We start from the raw sequence: 20,419 nt of genomic DNA, 5'->3' as shown, positions 1-20,419 counted from the left end.
AGCAACAACTGGCAGAAGACGCCGCGGAATTTTCAAACGTTTTAGTCGCGTGCAACGCGACTCTATAATAGTTCACTATGTCGGTCGGTCGGTAAACACTAGCTCAAATTTGCGCACGCGACTACCGCCATGTAAATGGCCTTGTTAATTCAGTATGAATACTACTTTCAATTACAACCTAAATTCTTTAACTCATATTATTTCATCTCGCATAACACCTAATAATCTCCTTACCACAATTCTATAAAAACAGTTCATAGTAACAATAACATTATATATCATTTAACTTTGTGTCGAGAATCTTATTTTAATGTTTGCTGTAAATGTTTAAAGGCATGAAATAAGTAAATTACTGATACACTACTAGTGTATTTCGTTTGCCATTTATCCTTGAGTAATGTTTTTTTTGTGTGTGTATTCATGGCTATTTTTCTATACCTTAATCCAATGTTACTCATTACCCACCATTCTAAATCAATGCCACTATTCTAGGCTAGAAAATAACTATTATTTCACATAAAGGGCTGAATAGACTTGGTTCGTTAAACACAAGAACATCAAGGTATTCTGGTTTATCAAAGCAGAGATCATTCTAAAATTTACTTATTGTAATTTGGTAAATAAGTAATACTTCAATCTAAATATTTATACTGCCTAATGTTTCAATATAAAGGTTGAGCTTACTTACATTGGTGTTATTCCGATAGAATTACATTAACATCTTCTTCTTATTGAGCCAAGCTTCTTTGTGGGTAACCATACACAATAACAAACATAAGCGAGTCTGTAATATTCCATTGCTACGAAAAATAGTAGCCTAATAATGCAAGTTCTTGCTACCTCACAGAGGCGTAAGCTGGTGCTGTCTGGGGGTTCGAAAGTATCAGGCTTAGGCCTAAACAGGTGCACCTCAACAATACAAGTTTGTCTAATGTCTAATTTATAATAACGCGTCAACACATATGGAATATCAATAGTAACGCGTTAACAAACATGACATTTCATTACTACGAATACCAGTAACGTGGAAATAAGTATGCTATTGACTTAATAGTAACGCGTCACAAATGTGGCATGTATTATTCCAACATAAATGTCTATGTAGTCATACAGTTTGCATTTAAATTTAGCTTCAGTCATTGGCCAGCCAGCGTATTAACTCACCTGGTAATAATTATGCAGGTGTGGTATGTGTCACATGGTACAATTTCATCCAATCAAAACACGGGAGTTGCAGAAACATGGCGTATAGACCTGGTTTTGGTTTGTACATTTAGTCTTAACGCTGCTTTCGTCGAGACAACACGTCCTGTCGGTTTACCATAGACCCACCTATTTCAATCGGACTTATTCGAGTTTCACGTGTATTAGCATGGCTGTGTCGACACAAGTAAACACGCTTTGGAACCAAACGTATGCTGATTTGATAGCGGATAGTCAGTACAATAAGGATAACCTATTCGAAGATCCCCGTTTTGGAGCATGTAACGAGTCTATCTTCGTCAAAGAAGACACATATTTGTTTGACTTCTACGAGAGGCGAAATGACATCAGGTGGCTACGTCCAAAAGTAAGCGTTTCTATTCAATATAAATAGTACTACTTACAATAACTAACATTAAAAAGTTGTACTAGGCATATTCATGGGTATGCAATTATATTCGCCATAATTTATTTAGGCGGTAACTATAATATAAATGTGGAAATAACTACTCCATGAAACCCACACGATTTTTATTTGCAACGGCCTAGGGCATAGAAGCTAGCTAGAACATTTCAATCTGCTGCAATTTAACTAGGCCTAACATTTTGGATTCCATCCAAAAATAAACTGACAAAACCGTGTGTTTTCTCTAGGAAATCTTAGAAGGCAAGCAGGAACCCTTCTTCTTTAAAGATGGAGCATCATTTAATGAGGTTATTTTAGCAGGAGATGAAGGCCTTGGTAAGACTTTGGTGTCTTTAATTTATAAATTCAGTATAAAGTTATTTTACAATCAATAGGTAATGGAGCAAAACGCTTTGCAACAAAATACAATGTAACGTTTGTGTTTACTAAATTTTCCTACAGCAAACGCGTCATTCATGAACGCATTGGCTGGGATGACACTGGTTCCGTCAATACTCAACTACGGCTGTCCTGAACAGTCGTTCAAAGACAACTACAAAGGCATCTTTAGGTTCAGATTCTGGAGATTTGGATCCTGGTATGAAATTGTAATTGACGATCGACTGCCAACACTGGATGGTAAACTGATGTTCGGTCGCTGCCAATCAAAAGATGAATTCTGGGCTCCTCTCATGGAAAAAGCATTGGCCAAGTAAGCTATCAATTAGATAATGTTAACCTAGATTATAATAATGAAAATAATATTCTATAACATGATCATATCACTGTCAATCAGAATCACTGTATTCACATTTTTTCTAAAGGCTATTAATGCGTTACGAAGCGATGGATTGTACTTTTGAGATTCCTGAAGCGTTGATCGATCTATCTGGCGGTACTGTTGAGAGAGTACAAGTGTCCGATTGTACAGAGGCTACACTTTGTTCAAAATTGAAAATGTGCAGAAAAACTGGATCACTAGTGACCGCTACTTTAGCTTTCGGACATTCGGATTATTGTGGTCTCAAACCAAAAACATTGTACATTCTAAATGGAAGCGTGAAAAAAGTAAGCTACAGCCTTGATAAAATATTTAAGCCAATCATTGGTATTAACATATCTATATCTAAACGTATTGGGTTATCCTTACCAAAATCCTCACTATACCGTTTCAATAGATTTATATAGAAATGGCAACACTGAATATTGGGATATCTTTGTACTGAATAATAAATGAAATGGACCAAGTACTTATTTTGTTACCATCTTTTAGGTAATGTACAACAACAATAACATTATGTGTTGGGCAAATATCATTCGAGTTCTCAGTACAGAACGTTGTGAATGGACTGGACCTTGGGGTGACGAGTAAGTAGATATCTGTGTGCGTCTTTCCGACAATATTTTTACTTAAACGCGCAATGTTTCTTGCGCACGACAAGAAAGGTGAAAGAAAGATTCATCAAGCTAGTGTACCATTTTTTAAAAATAAAACCACATTGAACATTTCAGGTCGAAAGAGATGAAGTCGTTGAGTGCCGAAATCAAGGAAGAGTTTAAAATAAAAAGCAAAGTGGATGGCGATTTTTGGTAAATAATAGTATACTAATTAAATAAAACCATGTAGGCCTAATTTCTATTTTTTTTTTCATGATATTCGATGTATCATTTAAACTGTTCCAATACTTGTTAAGGATGGATATCAAAGATGTTCTGAAAAGATTCAAAGAGCTAAGGATTCTCCATGTTCCACCGGAGCTGTCTGAAAAGGAGGCAAAATGGACTGTAACCGAGCATTTCAATAAATGGCAGAAGGGTTCGACTGCAATGGGACGTTATGAGGCTAACAAAGAAAGTAAGTGATCTGCAGAATTTTTTTAACATTAGATTTTGCTATGAAACGAACCATGTAAGCCTACGTTAAAATATTATTAGAATATTCTACAGACACAAGTAATTATATACTACTAATATTATGATTTTTCTTTTGGAAAAGTTTTACAAAATAGGAATTTATTTACAAAAACAGTTGCTTATTACTTTACTTTCGGTTTTATTTATAAAATTACAATATAAAAAACAAAAATGTAGACTTACCGAAATTTTTACAAAATTACAATATAAAAAACAAAAAACTTACCGAAATTGATATATCTGTATTTGTGTCTTGTAGATTTCCATAACAACCCCCAATACAATATAAAGGTTGACGATGATGGTGATTTAGTGGTTGTCTCTCTGATGGCAGTTGGAAGAGGCAGACAAGAAACCTCGTGGGATGGATATAACATTGGTCTCGATGTATACAAGGTAATTGCGAACTTTTGCAAAAAACGAAACTTTGCGAACTTTTGCAAAAAACGAACATTGCGAACTTTTGCAAAAAACGAAACTTTTGCGAACTTTTGCAAAAAACGAAACTTTTGCGAACTTTTGCAAAAAACGAAACTTTTGCGAACTTTTGCAAAAAACGAAACTTTGCGAACTTTTGCAAAAAACGAAACTTTGCGAACTTTTGCAAAAAACGAAACTTTGCGAAAATGAAACTTTGCGAAAATGAAACTTTGCGAAAATGAAACTTTGCGAAAATGAAACTTTGCGAAACTACACATTTAACTGATGAATTTCCAATTTGTACACAGACTGAAGACTCTCCAATCGACAGCAAGTTCCTTCAAAACAACAAACCACTACACTCATTTGTACACAAAGAGGGAATACGAGAAATTACTCTGTTTATGACTCTTGATCCGGGTAACTACGTCGTCATTCCATCAACGTTTAATAAGGACAAAGAAATTCCGTTCTTGTTGCGTTTCTTCTCTGGATATTCTTCCAAGACTGCGTAAGTATAGACTAATATGGACGGTGGGTGGGCGATTTCACCTACCACTCTGTAAATAATCCGTACAGCTTAATTTGGTTGAGCTCTGTAGCCTGCGTTCACATTGAGCGCTACTGTAATAATATAGGCCTATTGTTTTAATATTATATGGTCTCTACTAAATTGTGATTTCTTTTTAGATCGGCAAGTTGCATAACCGTCTACACACCAACATTAACGAAAAATGTAAGCTATGGACCTTTATTATTGTAATGAAACAAAATAAATAGTAAAACCTATACTTCTTAATAGTGTATACTTCTATAATGTATTGTAAATATTACAATTTCAGTTTGACGATCTTGATCCTATGATGGCATCGATTATTGAATCTTTCTTTAAAGAAAAAGCCGGTGCGGTAAGTAGACAAGACTGTTGACATACATTTTCACTAATTATAGTATATCAGTCTTCCCTGTTTATACTGTTTTACTCTTCTGTTTATAGGATGGCTTGATGGACAACTCGGAGCTAGATGCTTTTTTCGTTGGTTGGAAAAAAGAACGTATGTAGATTGATTTTTAATGCAATGTTGGATTCAATATAAAGCTTAGTTACTTCAATTATAAAGTTTGAATATACAATCTATTTTCTCTTTCAGAAATAATTCCCACTGATATTTCACACGAAACTTCCGCAGCTATCGCCGCTCTATATGACGTATCCTTTTTGTACTAAATGCATATTAGCCTAAAGCGTGGGTCACACAACGGACATACGCAACGTAAATAACTTGACTAATCACAAGCATTGGTCATTTCGGTTGCGTTGCGTCCTAGTGAAAACCTATTTTGTTAAATAGACTTAACCTTCTTAATAGGACGACGATTCTCGAACACTTTCCGTCAATGAAGGCATGGCCATTGGGGCGTTGTCTTTCTATTGTGACGTAAGTATACAACATAATTTATTACTTATTTATTCATTATGGGTTCTACTACTATTTCAACCAAATTGTATTGATTTTTTTCCAGATGACGTTTCTACAATCGGATAAAGACAACAGTAAATCTCTTGATGCGAGCGAGTTGAGAGATGCTTTATCACGAGCAGGTATGTTTTAGCCGACGACTTCAACCTTTCATAGGTCTGCGCATTGTAGGCCTGCGCACTGTAGGCCTAATGTTTTATAAAGATATGAAAACACGCATAAGAAATAATATTACTTTCTCTTTCAGGTCTTAAAACCAGTGACACCATATTGCAGCACCTAGTGAGTCGGTACGTTGGCAGTGACAATAAGATAACATACGACGAATTTTTCCTCATGGTTTCAAAGCTTCGATACGTCATTAGTAAGTTACTATAAAACTGACCATCGTATAACACTTGGCGATTCCACTATTAGCCTGACCGCCGTGTGGCGCTTGGTGATTCCACTATTAGCCCGACCGCCGTGTGCCGCTTGGTGATTCCACTATTAGCCCGACCAGTGTAGATTGGTATTCCACTTCATACATTAATTTAATGTTATCTATATTCTTTGCAGAGAAATTTGAAAAGCTTGGTGGGTCGAACGAGAAATCTGTGGCACTTTCGATTGAAGATGTAAGTATATGTATCCATACGTAATAGTTTATCCATACGTAATAGTTCTTCGACTGTAGCACATTGTAGTAGAGGCAATCTTACAGGATGCTGAGCTCCGGAAATCAAAGGGTTTGGCTGCGACACCCGGTATGTACATAGTATGTACTCGCAGCCAGACGTAAGATCAAATGACTTGAGATTTGGGTCAAATGATTGGCCTATACCCAATACTTTTTCGAATATTTCTAATTTGATATCCTTTTTCTTTTCAGCTGATGGAAATGTGTGTTAAGCTTTAAGACAAATTACGTCATCGGCCGTGATTAAAATTACGTCATCGGTCGTGATTAAAATTACGTCATCGGTCGTGATTAAAATAGTAGCAGAACAACGCATATAATAATTTAGGCAACTATATATCGTAATTGTAATATCGTAATTGGAAATAAAAATAATGGAAAGTTTTTTCAAACTCACTTTACTTCGTATTATTCTTCGTAGTCCTCTCTTCACTACACAATCTGGAAATTTACCAAATACGTTTTAATTAATAAATGAATTATGAATTTATTCCGCACCATGCGTGCTAGTGTCGTGTATTGTAAAGTACATACAAAAACCTCACTTGGGTAACTTTTATATAATTTACCATCATTTTAGGCTGTGTTGATGGAAAAATCACGGAATTACAGTTGCTATGTATGCCTATGCCTCTGTATAGCAACGTGCAAATGTTGTTGATCAATATACAGTAAAGTATTGCAGTACAGGCTGTTGTTATTTGGAGGCTTACAATACATAAAAAGTGTCTGCAATTTTACGAATTGTATAAACGCATTACCTATAGACACAGCATGAGAAAGCTCTCTGACGCAACGCCCTATAGACACAACGCAACGCACTACCTATAGACACAACGCAACGCACTACCTATATACGCAACGCAAGTAATTTGACTGTTCGAATTATCGATCAAAAGTGCTTCTCTCTTTGCAAAAGTTATTAACATTGTTTAGGAATTTCTGGAAGTCTCCCCGGGGGGTTTCTATTATGGTATGGCCCATGACTATATTTAGCCAAACCTAATTAATTCTTATGAGTGATCCGATCACGACATTACTGTTCATCCGATTGCTTAGCTGTTCGTTCGGGAGACACTGCGGGCAGAATATGACGAAAAACTACGATGCTACTGATTGTTAATTGGTCAATTTTAGTTTAGACGGATAACGATGACGACCACAATACGTGAAGACAATATCGAAGTGACGTAGGCATTTGAGGTATTCGGATTTTGATGTATGACTTGTTGCCAATCGTTAATCGATGATTGTAGTGTAAAACATGCGTCGCCTGTGAATCATGTGTATGAATTATTGTGAGCATATTTAATTCAACACTTGGATTTACTACATCATAGACGTCGGTTTCTATGAGAAGCAACTTTCCATTAGTGTCCAGTGGATATGGAGTTCATTCAAACAAACAAACCACTACATTCATTTGAACACAAACTAGGAATACGAGAAGCTGCTCTGTTCATGGATCTTGGTCCGGGTAATTACGTCATCATTCCTTCAACGTTTGAAAAGGACAAAGAATTTCCGTTCCTTTTGCGTTTCTTTTGCAGAGCTTTTTCAAAGACCAAGTAAGTATACAGTATTGTATTCATTGTTAACTAAAACATCAATGTAATTTGTAATACTCTACAAATGGTCTGCAGATTAAATGCATAATCTTTCGTAGATTTTCATTTTTTGCATATCTACTAGAAATAGTTCACAATTATGTACAGTATTTTGATAGTTTCTATATCCGTAAATGCATTTATATAACGGAAACCTCGAAAAAAATCTAGCTTGATTTGAGTATTCATACATTTTTAGATCGGCAAACAGCACATCGTTTTACACTCCAACCTTATCAGAGGTAGGTGTATTCTAAAAAGTATTTGTTGCTTTTGTGTTAAGCTTTGTCTACACTATTAAACTTTATGTGACAAAAATCAATGTGCACATAAATGGATATAATCATATTTGGACACATCACACTTTGTTGTCAAACTAGTTTGATAGTGTAGACAGAGCATTAGGAAAGTTTCGTGATGCCGCATCACAATCATGTTCGTTACATTTATTATTTTTTAATTCACTAAAGATCAGAGTAAAAACAATATCATGTGTTTAAGATCTTATACAAATTATGGTATTTTCCTATATACAATTGAAGAATACATATCAGGTTTACAAAACGGCCAAATGCATTGGTCATAATATTATTCAAAACAGTAACATCCGTGAATACAGTCATATTTTTCTTTTATGTATTTCTTATTGTTACTAGGGACCTCTTAAGTTAAAGACTGTTCTCCCAGAGAGCCCTGTATTCAGACAAATAAACAGAAACAAAAATAAAACACAAGAAGAGCAACCCACCAATCACAGCAGCAGAATTGTGGCTATTATTAGATCGTAATTATATACATACAATGTTGTTCTTTATTCTAGAATAAAACGCTTGACCCAATGATGGTTGAAATCATTCAATCAGTATTTGAAGAATATGCTGGAGAGGTAAGTCAGTAGTGGCATAAGGAATATTAATTTGCTTTAGATCCATTAACTCTGGCTTTAAATTGATTTATTGTTATATAAAATATAAACATTTACAAAGCAATACATCTTGGAAGCAGAGAAAGGGTTCCACAAAACAAGTATGATTTAATAAAGTTGTAAGATAGACATTATAAAAAATGATACGCAAATGTTAGTCAATTTGATAAATGGTATGAAGATGCTGTGTTTATGCAGTATAATGCATTCCAGTCGTAAACAGTTAAACCCAATTACATCTTACAGGACGGGTTGATGGACAACTCAGAACTGGATAACTTCTTTGTACGTTGGAAAAGAGAAAGTATGTTATATGTGTTAGTACGCCACCACAATAAATTCTTTATTGTGTATTTTGCAACATTTAAAGTAAAGTCATATTTGGCATAATTATATTCGACAGTTTCTAAAGACCATCTATGTCTAGATAATAATAATGTAATAAAAAATATTATTTTTTATAGATATCATTCCTTCTGACATATCACATGAGACGTCGGCAGCTATTGCCTCACTGTTTGACGTATCCTTTTGTTTTAAAAAAAGTTTTCCAAAAATATGTGACATAAGAAACTGGGATGATTCGGATCAGGCTCTACTGTAACCAATGTAGGCACGATCATCGTCTACCATCATCATATGAGAATAAATTCATGCTCTATCAAAAAGGTTAACATATTTTACGAGTTAACGTATCATCCAAAGACAAGAGTAGGCCTATACAGGCATTATTGTCTCTAGAAATAAATAAAATTGAGAGCGGCAAAAAGTGTATGCTACCCTTCCTGTATGTTTCTGGTCATGTCAATAAAAATTATTCTATATTAAACAGAACATTTATACCGCGTTCACAATTTATGGCTCGCGGTCAAGCGGATGATGGCGACTTTTTGTCTAAATTCCTTAAGCTTAAAACTATAGGAAGACGATTCTCGGAAACTTTCTGTCAATGAAGGCATTGCTATTGGAGCATGGTCATTTTACTGTGATGTAAGTACCAATACATAATATAATAATAGATACAGCGAAATACAACACATGGCAAAATGTAGAGCGACAGAGGGCGGTCTATTTAATATTTCGGCTAAGATACGGGTAACTGGAGATTTCAATATAATAATTTACCAATATATCAATTTTCCTGATAGGTGTGATACCTATCAACGTCCAAAATTATATAGGACAATAACTTAAAAAGCATGAACGTTCTCGTACAAATAAACAGGAAAACAAAGCAAGTAGATAATTGACAACATTTTATTTTGCCAAGTCAAATATCATATTCATTTTAATAAAGTAATAAATAATAAAGAAAATAATAAAAGTGGCACATGAGACGGATTTGACTCAACTCCATTTTGTTGTAAAACATTACCAATACAAAGTTGGCAAGTTTAAATGGCTACATCCTTTCGAACTTAGCTTCGACTCAGACCTTAGGCCTACGTGATTATGGCTAGCGAATCGTCTAAATGTTGAGACTTTGTTTCTGATTTCAGATGATGTTTCTTCGAGCTGATAAGGACGAAAGCAAAACTCTTGATGTGAGCGAGTTACGAGATGCATTGTCACGAGCAGGTATCTACGGTAGTGACCAGGGGGTAGGAGCGCGGGTTTTTTAAACTCCCGTCCCGTCACTTCATCACCGAGTCCTCAACCTCTAATTGGATACAACCATTCATTAAGACTTTGATATGCCTTTCGTACGACATGACTAATAATTGTATATAACATTTATTTAAGCACACGCCTCTTTTTAAAAGCGGCATTCTTGAAGGTACATATATATTTAAATAGTATGCAATATTTACAGTTTATTAAATGCAAACGAAGAACCATTTTTTAAACTATTCAACGGATTCTGTTTCAGGTCTTAAAACCAGTGACGCTGTACTGCAGCACCTAGTAAGCCGGTACGTTGGCAGTGATAATAAGATAACATACGACGAATTTTTCCTAATGGTTTCAAAGATTCGCTACGTTATCAGTAAGTAGCCTATTCAAACACTTACTCTTTGTACACAAATTCACATTTACACACATCTTACAACAAATGGATACCTTGTAGAAACTTCGATATCTGTATCTTTGTTTGTGTTTACATTCCGTGTGAAGATCCCGAGTGCCCGTGTGAATCAGATATCTTGCTTACTTGGATTCGACTCTAAGCCTAGCCATCAAGCACGAACTCTGCCAATGGCCTACAGATATCTTGCCAGCGTCATCAATCATCAACATCCATCATTATCCATCCTTATCCATCATCCATAATCCTCCTCATCGTCACCCATCATACTCATCAATCCTCACCCATCATCTTCATCGTCATCGTCATCTTCATCTTCATCATCATCCTCCTCAAGCTCATCGACATCATCCATTACTCCTCCATTATTATCTATTATCCATCATCGTCATCTTTATCCATTACCATCATCCTCCTCAACCTCATTGACATCGTCATCATCCATCATTATCCATTATTATCAACATCCATTATCCATCCATTCATCAATCCATCATCCATACATCATATCCATTTATTCATCATGACTGTGGGTCACAAGAGGAAAATTAACCCATGTAATATATACCCACACACAAAAAGTTTCAAGTTGTAAGCAAACTTTGCTCTGTTACCGGTATAACACGGTTATTTCAAAGTTCGGCCTAATATTTACGGACGTACGGAAATGAAGAAAAATAGGGTAGGCCTACTACACGGAAATACAAAACTATACGTACAATTTTGAGTTGGCCTTTAATTATGGAAAACCGCCGGCAAAACGCAATAATTATGGACTTGAAATCGATTATTAGCTTTGGCAATATGCATAAGGAAAAGGATTGAATATATTTCGTTTTTTAATTTCTGTTTACACAAAGTTCATTTGTGAATAGATGAGCCAGAGTGCAGGGCATCATTCATTGTTGAATGTTTGTTGTTTAGCTTAATTGTTAAAATTCGTAATAAAAGAAGTAATGCTTGCGGCAACGAATTTAACGATTTTCACAACCAAAATATGTCTTTGTAAACAAATTGATTTTAAATGCAACGTTACAAAAATAACCCTCCGCGTCATCACTGCATGGATACCTAATAACCAGACTAGAACGTATCTTTGTTACGTTTTACTGTCAATCAATTTTCGTATGACGCAATCAATTTTATAGTATAATAATATAATAATTGAATAGTGAGGGATTAGTTACAGTGTTGAATTTAAATAAACCATTGGTAAGCTTAACTTTACCGTTAGATTTTTCAATTTACTGAAAATCCAAAATGAACTTGCTGTTATAATACAAACAAAATTATTCAATCAAAGAAACACTCTACTATAAATGAGAAATAGATATGTGACGACGACTAACACAACGACAATCAGCTAAATGTATTCGTGATTTTATTTCATCTCTGGCTTGTTACATTATCATGACACATTACCGGACTTCCCCCTCCTCTCACAATGCACGGCAGTACAGATCTTCCCTATCTAGGCTCGTCACGTCATTCACAAATTACCCACGCATAACAGTGTTACTAGTTCCATCCTAGATCATTGTGATTGGTGGGATGATATGTATGAAATATGGATGAAATTAATCCGATGGATGGATTTAAGCAAACTTTGCTCTGTTACCAGTATAACACGGTTATTTCAAAGTTCGGCCTAATATTCACGGACGTACGGAAATGAAGATAAATAAGGTACTACACGAAATACAAAACTATACGTAAAATTATGTTTTGGCCTTAAATTATGAAAACCCGGAAAAACGCAATAATTATGGACAAATCGATTATTAGCTTTGGCAATATGCACAAGGAAATGAATTGAATATATTTCGTTCGTCGATGAATTTTATTTTTACGTAAAGTTCATGTATGAATGCATGAGTCAGAGTTGCAGGGCATCATTCACTGCTGAATGTTTTGTTGTTAGCCTAATTGTTAAAATTCGTAAAAGAAGTAATACTTGCGTCAACGAATTTAACGACTTTCACAGCCAAAATATTTCTTTGTAAACAAATTAATTTTAAATGCAACGTTACAAAAATACTCCACCGCGTCATCACTGCATAGATACCTAAGATAAGATAAGATAACTTTTATTGATCCTCAAAAAGGAAATTCATTGACCGACATAATAATAATCAGACCAGAACGTATCTTTGTTACGTTTTACTATCAATCAATTTTCGTATATAGCCTGGGTGCAGAACAGTTAATATACACATTTGCGGGAAAAAAGTATAGGAAAATTTTTTTGGGGTTTTTTTGAAAGAGTATACCATATAGAATGTCAGAAAAAAATCCCCATCCCAGGGTCTTGGGGAAAAATGTTTACGGCACTTTTAAATTTTGGCTTATAAAACACACACAAATTACTATTAACACACACAAATACCTATGTATAGGGGATAGGGAAAATCAATTAACGGTTTTTGTTACTAGCAGTTGTGTTTTAATGATTAAAATTAGTAGAGGCTTACTTTAATAACTACTTCTCATAGTAGTTGATGAATCAAGTCGATACGATGACATCACCATGCCAGAATCCAATATGGCATCCAATTTGGCGGGAAAAACAGGGTACTGCTAAATCCTGCAAAACCCCCGCAAACCTAAAAAAAACATAGCAAACCCCATCGAACCAACATAAAAGTGATTGAATCATGGAGTGTACGACCCACGGATGGGAATTTTTTCTGACATTCTATATGATATACTCTATCAGAAAAAAAAAAATTCCTATACTTTTTTCCCGCAAAATTTGTACTGCACCCAGGCTAGTATGACGCAATCCATTTTATGGTATAATAATATTATAATTGAATAGTGAGGGTCCAGGATAGTTACAGTGTTGAATTTAAATCAACTATGCCGTCAGATTTTTTAATTTACTGAAAATCCAAATGTTTATAATACAAACAAAATTATTCAATCAAAGAAACACTCTACTATACATGAGAAATAGGTAGGCCTATGTGATGTCGGTCAATAACTTTCTGACGACTACCACAACGACAATCAGCTAAATGTATTCGTGATTTTATTTCATCTCTGGCTTGTTACATTATCATGACACATTACCGGACTTCCCCCTCCTCTCACAATGAACGGCAGTAAAGATCTTCCCTATCTAGGCTCGTGTATGTACTACGTCATTCACACATTACCCACGCATAACAGTGTTACTTTCTAGATCTTCCCTATCTAGGCTCGTGTATGTACTAAGTCATTCACAAATTACCCACGCATAACAGTATTACTAGTTCCATGATCTTCACTATCTAGGCTCGTGTATGTACTAAGTCATTCACAAATTACCCACACATAACAGTGTTACTAGTTCCATCCTAGATGATTGGTGGGATGATATGTATGAAATATGGATGACATTGATCCGATGGATGGATTTAAGCAAACTTTGCTCTGTTACCAGTATAGCACGGTTATTTCAAAGTTCGGCCTAATATTTACGGACGTACGGAAATGAAGATAAATAAGGTACTACACGAAATACAAAACTATACGTAACATTATGAGTTGGCCTTAAATTATGAAAACCCCGGAAAAACGCAATATTTATGGACAAATCGATTATTAGCTTTGGCAATATGCATAAGGAAAAGGATTGAATATTATTTCGTTTTTTAATTTCTGTTTACACAAAGTTCATTTGTGAATAGATGAGTCAGAGTTGCAGGGCATCATTCATTGTTGAATGTTTGTTGTTTAGCTTAAGTGTTAAAATTCGTAAAAGAAGTAATGCTTGCGTCAACGAAATTAACGACTTTCACAGCCAAAATATGTCTTTGTAAACAAATTTATTTTAAATGGAACGCTACAAAAATAACCTTCCGCGTCATCAATGTATGGATACCTAATAATCAGACTAGAACGTATCTTTGTTACGTTTTACTATCAATCCATTTTCGTATGACGCAATCAATTTTATAGTATTATAATATAATAATTGAATAGTGAGGTATTAGTTAAGGTGTTGAATTTAAATTGGTAAGCCTAACTTTGCTGTCAGATTTTTCAATTTACTGAAAATCCAAAATGAACTTGCTGTTATAATACACACAAAATTATTCATTCAAAGAAACACTCTACTACAAATGAGAAATAGGTAGGCCTATGTGATGTCGGTCAATAAATTTCTGACGACTACCACAACTACAATCAGCTAAATGTATTCGTGATTTTATTTCATCTCTGGCTTGTTACATTATCATGACACATTACCGGACTTCCCCCTCCTCTCACAATGAACGGCAGTAAAGATCTTCCCTATCTAGGCTCGTGTATGTACTACGTCATTCACAAATTACCCACGCATAACAGTGTTACTAGTTCCATGATCTTCACTATCTAGGCTCGTGTATGTAAGTCATTCACAATTACCCACGCATTACAGTGTTACTAGTTCCATGATCTTCCCTATCTAGGCTCGTGTATGTACTACGTCATTCACACATTAGCCACACATAACAGTAGTGTTACTAGTTCCATGATCTTCACTATCTAGGCTCGTGTATGTACTAAGTCATTCACAAATTACCCACACATAACAGTGTTACTAGTTCCATGATCTTCCCTATCTAGGCTCGTGTATGTACTACGTCATTCACACATTACCCACACATAACAGTGTTACTAGTTCCATGATCCTATCTAGGCTTGTGTATGTACTACGTCATTCACAATTACCCACGCATAACAGTGTTACTAGTTCCATGATCTTCCCTATCTAGGCTCGTGTATGTACTACGTCATTCACAAATTACCCACGCATTACAGTGTTACTAGTTCCGTCCTAGATGATTACGATTGGTTGGATGTCTATTTTAACGGACATTTTTTTTAATTGATCAGATGGAATGACAGAAGTAACTAGTTTTAAGTTAATTATTCCTTATTTGTTATAAAAAATTGCAAGTGAATACGTACATGTGGCGCGTGTCAGTAATTCTTTTTTATTTTTACAAAAAGGGGGGTGAGGGTGGCGGCCCGGCACCCCTCTAAATCCGCGCCCCTTGGTAATCACACGTGTGTTTCCACATCGTCTAAACGTAACATATCGCATGCGCATCATCTTAATTGTTGAATCTTTGAAATTTCCTAAAATATTAAAATATTTTAGAGTAGCCAATCGCATGCCGCTGAAACTAGTCAACCGGATAATCGCATGAACCAAGAATTCTTGGTGTTAAACCACCTGACTTGTATGTGTTTCCACAGACGGGGTTTACAAGCTCAAGTAGTATAGAATATATTATATGAAACGCCATATGTGCCAAAATAGTTATCTTTTTACTAATATTAAGTCAAAACTTCGTCTGGATTCCAGACTAGGTATTGGTAAATTCTGGTTATATGTTACGGTACAGTCTGCCAATTTACAAATACCCACGGTCGTCGGTATAGGGTTGTGTCGTCGGGATGGCTAGGCCTCCAAATATTTCATCTGCAGTGTTGTAGGCCTATATTCAAATGGATTGGTGGAAAAAAAGAAAATATGAAAACAAGAACGAAAATTTTGTTGAATTATAATGTACAAATATGAAACACATATGCCTACGGTACGGTAGCTTATAAAATAATGTAGGCCTAGTAAAATAATACTGTAATGACATAATATAGGCCTAGGCCTACATAATCCTCATCACTGTACATATGGCTGCTGTCGATAAAAGTACGTAGGCCTACAATCCTTTTGGCGTTAATGTAGTTTCGTACTCAACCCTTAAAATTATTAAAAATGATTTCAATACTTCATCCAACCTACTCCACGGGTTGTCTAAAACATCATGTAAGCATACAACCGAAAAAATCGAATTTAAAAAATTGTTATAACTTTTTTAAATCAATTAATAATTGAGGTTTTCAGAAATCCATTCACCCACATTTAGTATGGAATTAAGTGTGTTGCTCGGGCCCTATATCTGTATCTTTGTTTGTGTTTACATTCCGTGTGAAAGCGTTGTAACACTGTAAGATCCCGAGTGCCCGTGTGAATCAGATATCTTGCTTACCTGGGTTCGACTCTAAGCCATAGCTATCAAGCACGAACTCTGTCGGTGGCCTACAGATATCTCGCTATCCTCATCGTCATCAATCAGCAACATCCATCATTATCCATCCTTACTCACATCCATAATCTTCCTCATCGTCACCCATCATACTAATCAATACTCATCCATCATCTTTATCGTCATCTTCATCCATTATCATTAACCTCCTCAGCCTCATCGACATCATCCATCATTCCTCCATTATTATCAACATCCATTATCCATCCATTCATCAATCCATCATCCATACATCATCTACCAATTATACTCATGAATCATCATCATCCTCCTCATAGTCATCACCATTCATCATCCAAATCATCATCATTCATTCATCATCCTAATCATTCTCATCATCCATCATTGTCTATTATTATCCATCAATATCGATTATCATCCATCATTATTCATTATCATCAATCATTCTTTATCATCATCCATCATCCATCCATTCATCATCTATCCATCATCCATACATCATCCATCAATTATACTCAAGAATCATCATCATCCTCCTCACAATCATCATCATCCATCATCCAATCATCATCATTCATTCATCATCCTCATCATCATTATCATTCTCATCATCCATCATTGTCTATTATCATCCATCAATATCCATTATTATCCATCATTATTCATTATCATCCATCATTCCTTATCATTATCCATCATCCATCATTTTCTATTATCATCCATCATGATTCATTATCATCCATCATTCTTTATTAACATCATCCATCCATTCATCATCCATTCATCATTATACATCTATCATTATCCATCCTCCATCATTGTCCATATTATCATCTATAATCCATCATCCATCATCATCCATCCATTCATCATCATTCACCATCATAGATCCATCCATCATCATCATTCACCATCATAGATCCATCCATCATCATCATTCAGCCATCATTGTCAATATTACCATCCATAATCCATCATCCATCATCATTAATCCATTCATCATCCATCCATCATCATCTATCCATCCATCATCATACACCCATCATCATCCATCCATCATCATCATCACCCATCATCATCTATAATCCATCATCCATTTATCATCCATCCATTCATCATCCATCTATCATCATCCATCCATCATTATCATCCATCCATCATCATCCATCCATCATCATCCATTCATCATCATCCAGCCATCATCATCCATAATCCATCATCCATTCATCATCCATTCATCATCATCTATCCATCATCATCCATCCATCATCATCAATCATCATCATCATCCATCCATCCATCCATTCATCATCCATCCTTATCCCTTCCATCCTTATCCAACCTTCCATCGTCCATCCATCCATCCTCATTCATCCATCAACATTCTACTATCTTTTTATTATGCAGGAAAATTTGAAAAGCTCGGTGGAGCAAATGAGAAATCTCTGACATTTACACTTGAAGACGTAAGTAATAGTTAAAGTTACAATGTAGTGAAGGGTTATGATTCCTTTAGAATGTGTTAGAATAACTAATGATTTACGCATTGCTCTCAAACAACCTAGGCATTGTACAATTACAATAGAATATATTCAAAATTACATAATCTTATTCGAATCTTTGTCGAATTAAACCAACTTGTAGCTTTCGGAAGATCTGGAAGTACAGTCAAATGTTTATTCTTTTTTTCAGTTGCTCGAAATATGTGCCAAGCTTTAATCTCGGAAAGAAGTAACAGCAAGTTTTTAAAAGACACCAGAATATATAAATAAATATAGCATCGTTTTCGTTTTACTTCTACATCTTATGTACTGAACTACTGGTGTAACTAAGTGCAGCGAGTATTACAAAACCTATTGTTAAAACTATAACAATACTAATCTGATCGATAGAGATACGGTAGTACACAGTTACGTCTACAAATACACACTTTAAATAATAACCGTAAATAGACGGCGAGCACAATAATGCGATCAGACAAAAAATCGCAAAAATTCTTAAAATGTTTAAAAGAAGCTAAATGACACGTGATGCGTAATTGACCAATCACACTGTACGAATAAAATCAGGTGTGATATAAAGGTAAAATAAAAAAATACAGTATGTTATAATATTAACATTTACCAGACAAAGTAGGAACTGTCGGAGGTAAAGTTTAGCGTTTATACAGAATTTTGTAAAGAATGTTCATCTTTCAAATCCTCGTGATATTGGCTGTTTTGCCGTTTTCTACCTGTTCAGGTATGACTGTCATTTTTTTATCATATGTCTAATATAAGTTGATTGCTGATTTAGATGGGTCCTACTTAAACACCACCAGATACCTACCAGACAAATCCTACCACCAGAGAGCAGCCCAGTCCCGTAGCCAGGTTTTTTTTTATTTATTGTTCGGGCGAAACCGCTCCCCATCCCCCTTTACAGCGGAATCCCATTTACCGACTGCGAACCTCCATCCCCGACATGTCCAATACATTTATATATATTACACTATAATATCTATGGTATCATGTACTGTAGTTTACATTATAGCTACCGATTATTTTTTTCTAGTGCTACAAGCCGATACGTCGGCTACTCAATTGTATCAATACCACCTATTTACATTGATATATTTAATTTCCTCAATAAATTGCTGTAAATAAATATAGGTAGAGCTATTATAAGCATTGAATTTACATCACACAAAGTGTGCTTTTTTCGGGAATTCCCATAGACGTACGTTCACATTGAACTTGAACACAAAACAAAATACTGAGTGAATGATCAAACAATCGGCGGTTAAATAGTTCACGTATGTGAGGTGGAGGAAAAAAGTACGAATACGATCGTTTTGCTCATTGGTAGCATGCTGCATGAGAGTGTGTTTTCCGAACAATTAGAGGTGCCATTTATCATGAATGTTATGTGCGAGAGTACCATTTCCGGCCATATAGGGGTGTCATTTAACAAAATTCACTTCGCACCCTCACATGCCCCACCATTGGGCATGTGTGTGTGTGTAGGGGGGGGGGGGGGGGTTGGAGTGGGACAGTGTTCCAAATACTTAGTGTCCGAAATTCACTCAAAATGTCTTGATAAGTATGGTGTATTTATGATTTAAGATGAATTAGGCCTACGTTATTTTAGAAAATCGCGCGTAGATCACGTATCTATTGATATCTATTGTGAATATATTTTGGTCAAAAGCCGTTTAGTAGTTTTGACTTAATCTTGCTAACACATAGACAAAAAAACACAGAAACTCATGAAGAAAAATTGGGGTGATCTCATACCTACTTGGCTTGAACTACACTTTCTTGAAAAGTGTATAGCAACACGTGCAGTTTAAGTTATATCGATAATAAACATTAGTTTTAATTTGTGTGAGTTTTGGGCTTGTAAAATCTATAGCCAGTAACTCTACTCAGTTCTATACTTTGATAATTTGATAACAACAATTAATAAAGGTTGAATGTAATGAAAACTAAAGAAATATTGATTTTAGAAATTTAGTCAGTTGACTGTTATGAATAAAGTAGAAATTGTCAAACATTATAGATATATATCTTTGTACAACTATCGATAATAAACTAAATTGGAAAGAAAACTCAATGTATGTTACAAAAAGTTGAAGGATAAATCTGCTTCAAAACTAAAAGTAATGGAACTACAGTAATTCCAGCTTATTTCGTTTTCAGTACAGAGATGTTAAAAACATATTTACCATTAAAATTG

The 20,419-nt window shown here is 35.2% G+C and overlaps 2 protein-coding genes across 2 annotated transcripts; both read left to right on the top strand.

Annotated features, from left to right (window-relative positions):
* The first annotated feature begins 1,274 nt into the window (after positions 1–1,274).
* On the top strand, positions 1,275–6,495 carry LOC144852645 (calpain-2 catalytic subunit-like). Its single transcript, XM_078710569.1, has 18 exons — positions 1,275–1,570; positions 1,858–1,945; positions 2,072–2,321; positions 2,434–2,677; positions 2,883–2,977; positions 3,122–3,199; positions 3,304–3,464; positions 3,783–3,919; positions 4,252–4,454; positions 4,634–4,679; positions 4,786–4,851; positions 4,941–4,998; positions 5,095–5,153; positions 5,314–5,382; positions 5,468–5,546; positions 5,672–5,788; positions 5,983–6,041; positions 6,296–6,495. The coding sequence occupies exons 1-18, from the start codon at positions 1,373–1,375 to the stop codon at positions 6,320–6,322; spliced, it is 2,034 nt and encodes a 677-aa protein (XP_078566695.1). The 5' UTR covers positions 1,275–1,372; the 3' UTR covers positions 6,323–6,495.
* A 991-nt stretch (positions 6,496–7,486) lies between these two features.
* LOC144853000 (calpain-1 catalytic subunit-like) lies at positions 7,487–18,421 on the top strand. The gene is made up of 10 exons (XM_078711054.1): positions 7,487–7,671; positions 7,910–7,952; positions 8,531–8,596; positions 8,882–8,939; positions 9,100–9,158; positions 9,557–9,625; positions 10,135–10,213; positions 10,506–10,622; positions 18,110–18,168; positions 18,395–18,421. Exons 1-10 carry the CDS (start codon positions 7,490–7,492, stop codon positions 18,419–18,421), a joined length of 759 nt encoding a protein of 252 aa, XP_078567180.1. The 5' UTR covers positions 7,487–7,489.
* The last annotated feature ends 1,998 nt before the right edge of the window (positions 18,422–20,419 follow it).

Source organism: Antedon bifida, chromosome 9 (assembly GCF_963402885.1).
Source record: "Antedon bifida chromosome 9, ecAntBifi1.1, whole genome shotgun sequence".
Taxonomy (NCBI): domain Eukaryota; kingdom Metazoa; phylum Echinodermata; class Crinoidea; order Comatulida; family Antedonidae; genus Antedon; species Antedon bifida.
The sequence above is the reverse complement of the archived record's forward strand: the minus strand, read 5'-3'. Positions and strand labels throughout refer to the sequence as shown.

Excerpts from the sequence above, each read along its gene's own strand:
- LOC144852645 (XM_078710569.1), top strand. The coding sequence starts at position 1,373 with ATGGCTGTGTCGACACAAGTAAACACGCTTTGGAACCAAACGTATGCT. Across the intron at positions 4,455-4,633 it reads GGATATTCTTCCAAGACTGC|ATCGGCAAGTTGCATAACCG; the intron begins GTAAGTATAGAC and ends ATTTCTTTTTAG. Across the intron at positions 5,154-5,313 it reads CTATCGCCGCTCTATATGAC|GACGACGATTCTCGAACACT; the intron begins GTATCCTTTTTG and ends CCTTCTTAATAG.
- LOC144853000 (XM_078711054.1), top strand. The coding sequence starts at position 7,490 with ATGGAGTTCATTCAAACAAACAAACCACTACATTCATTTGAACACAAA. Across the intron at positions 10,623-18,109 it reads AAAGATTCGCTACGTTATCA|GAAAATTTGAAAAGCTCGGT; the intron begins GTAAGTAGCCTA and ends TTTATTATGCAG. Across the intron at positions 18,169-18,394 it reads TGACATTTACACTTGAAGAC|TTGCTCGAAATATGTGCCAA; the intron begins GTAAGTAATAGT and ends TCTTTTTTTCAG.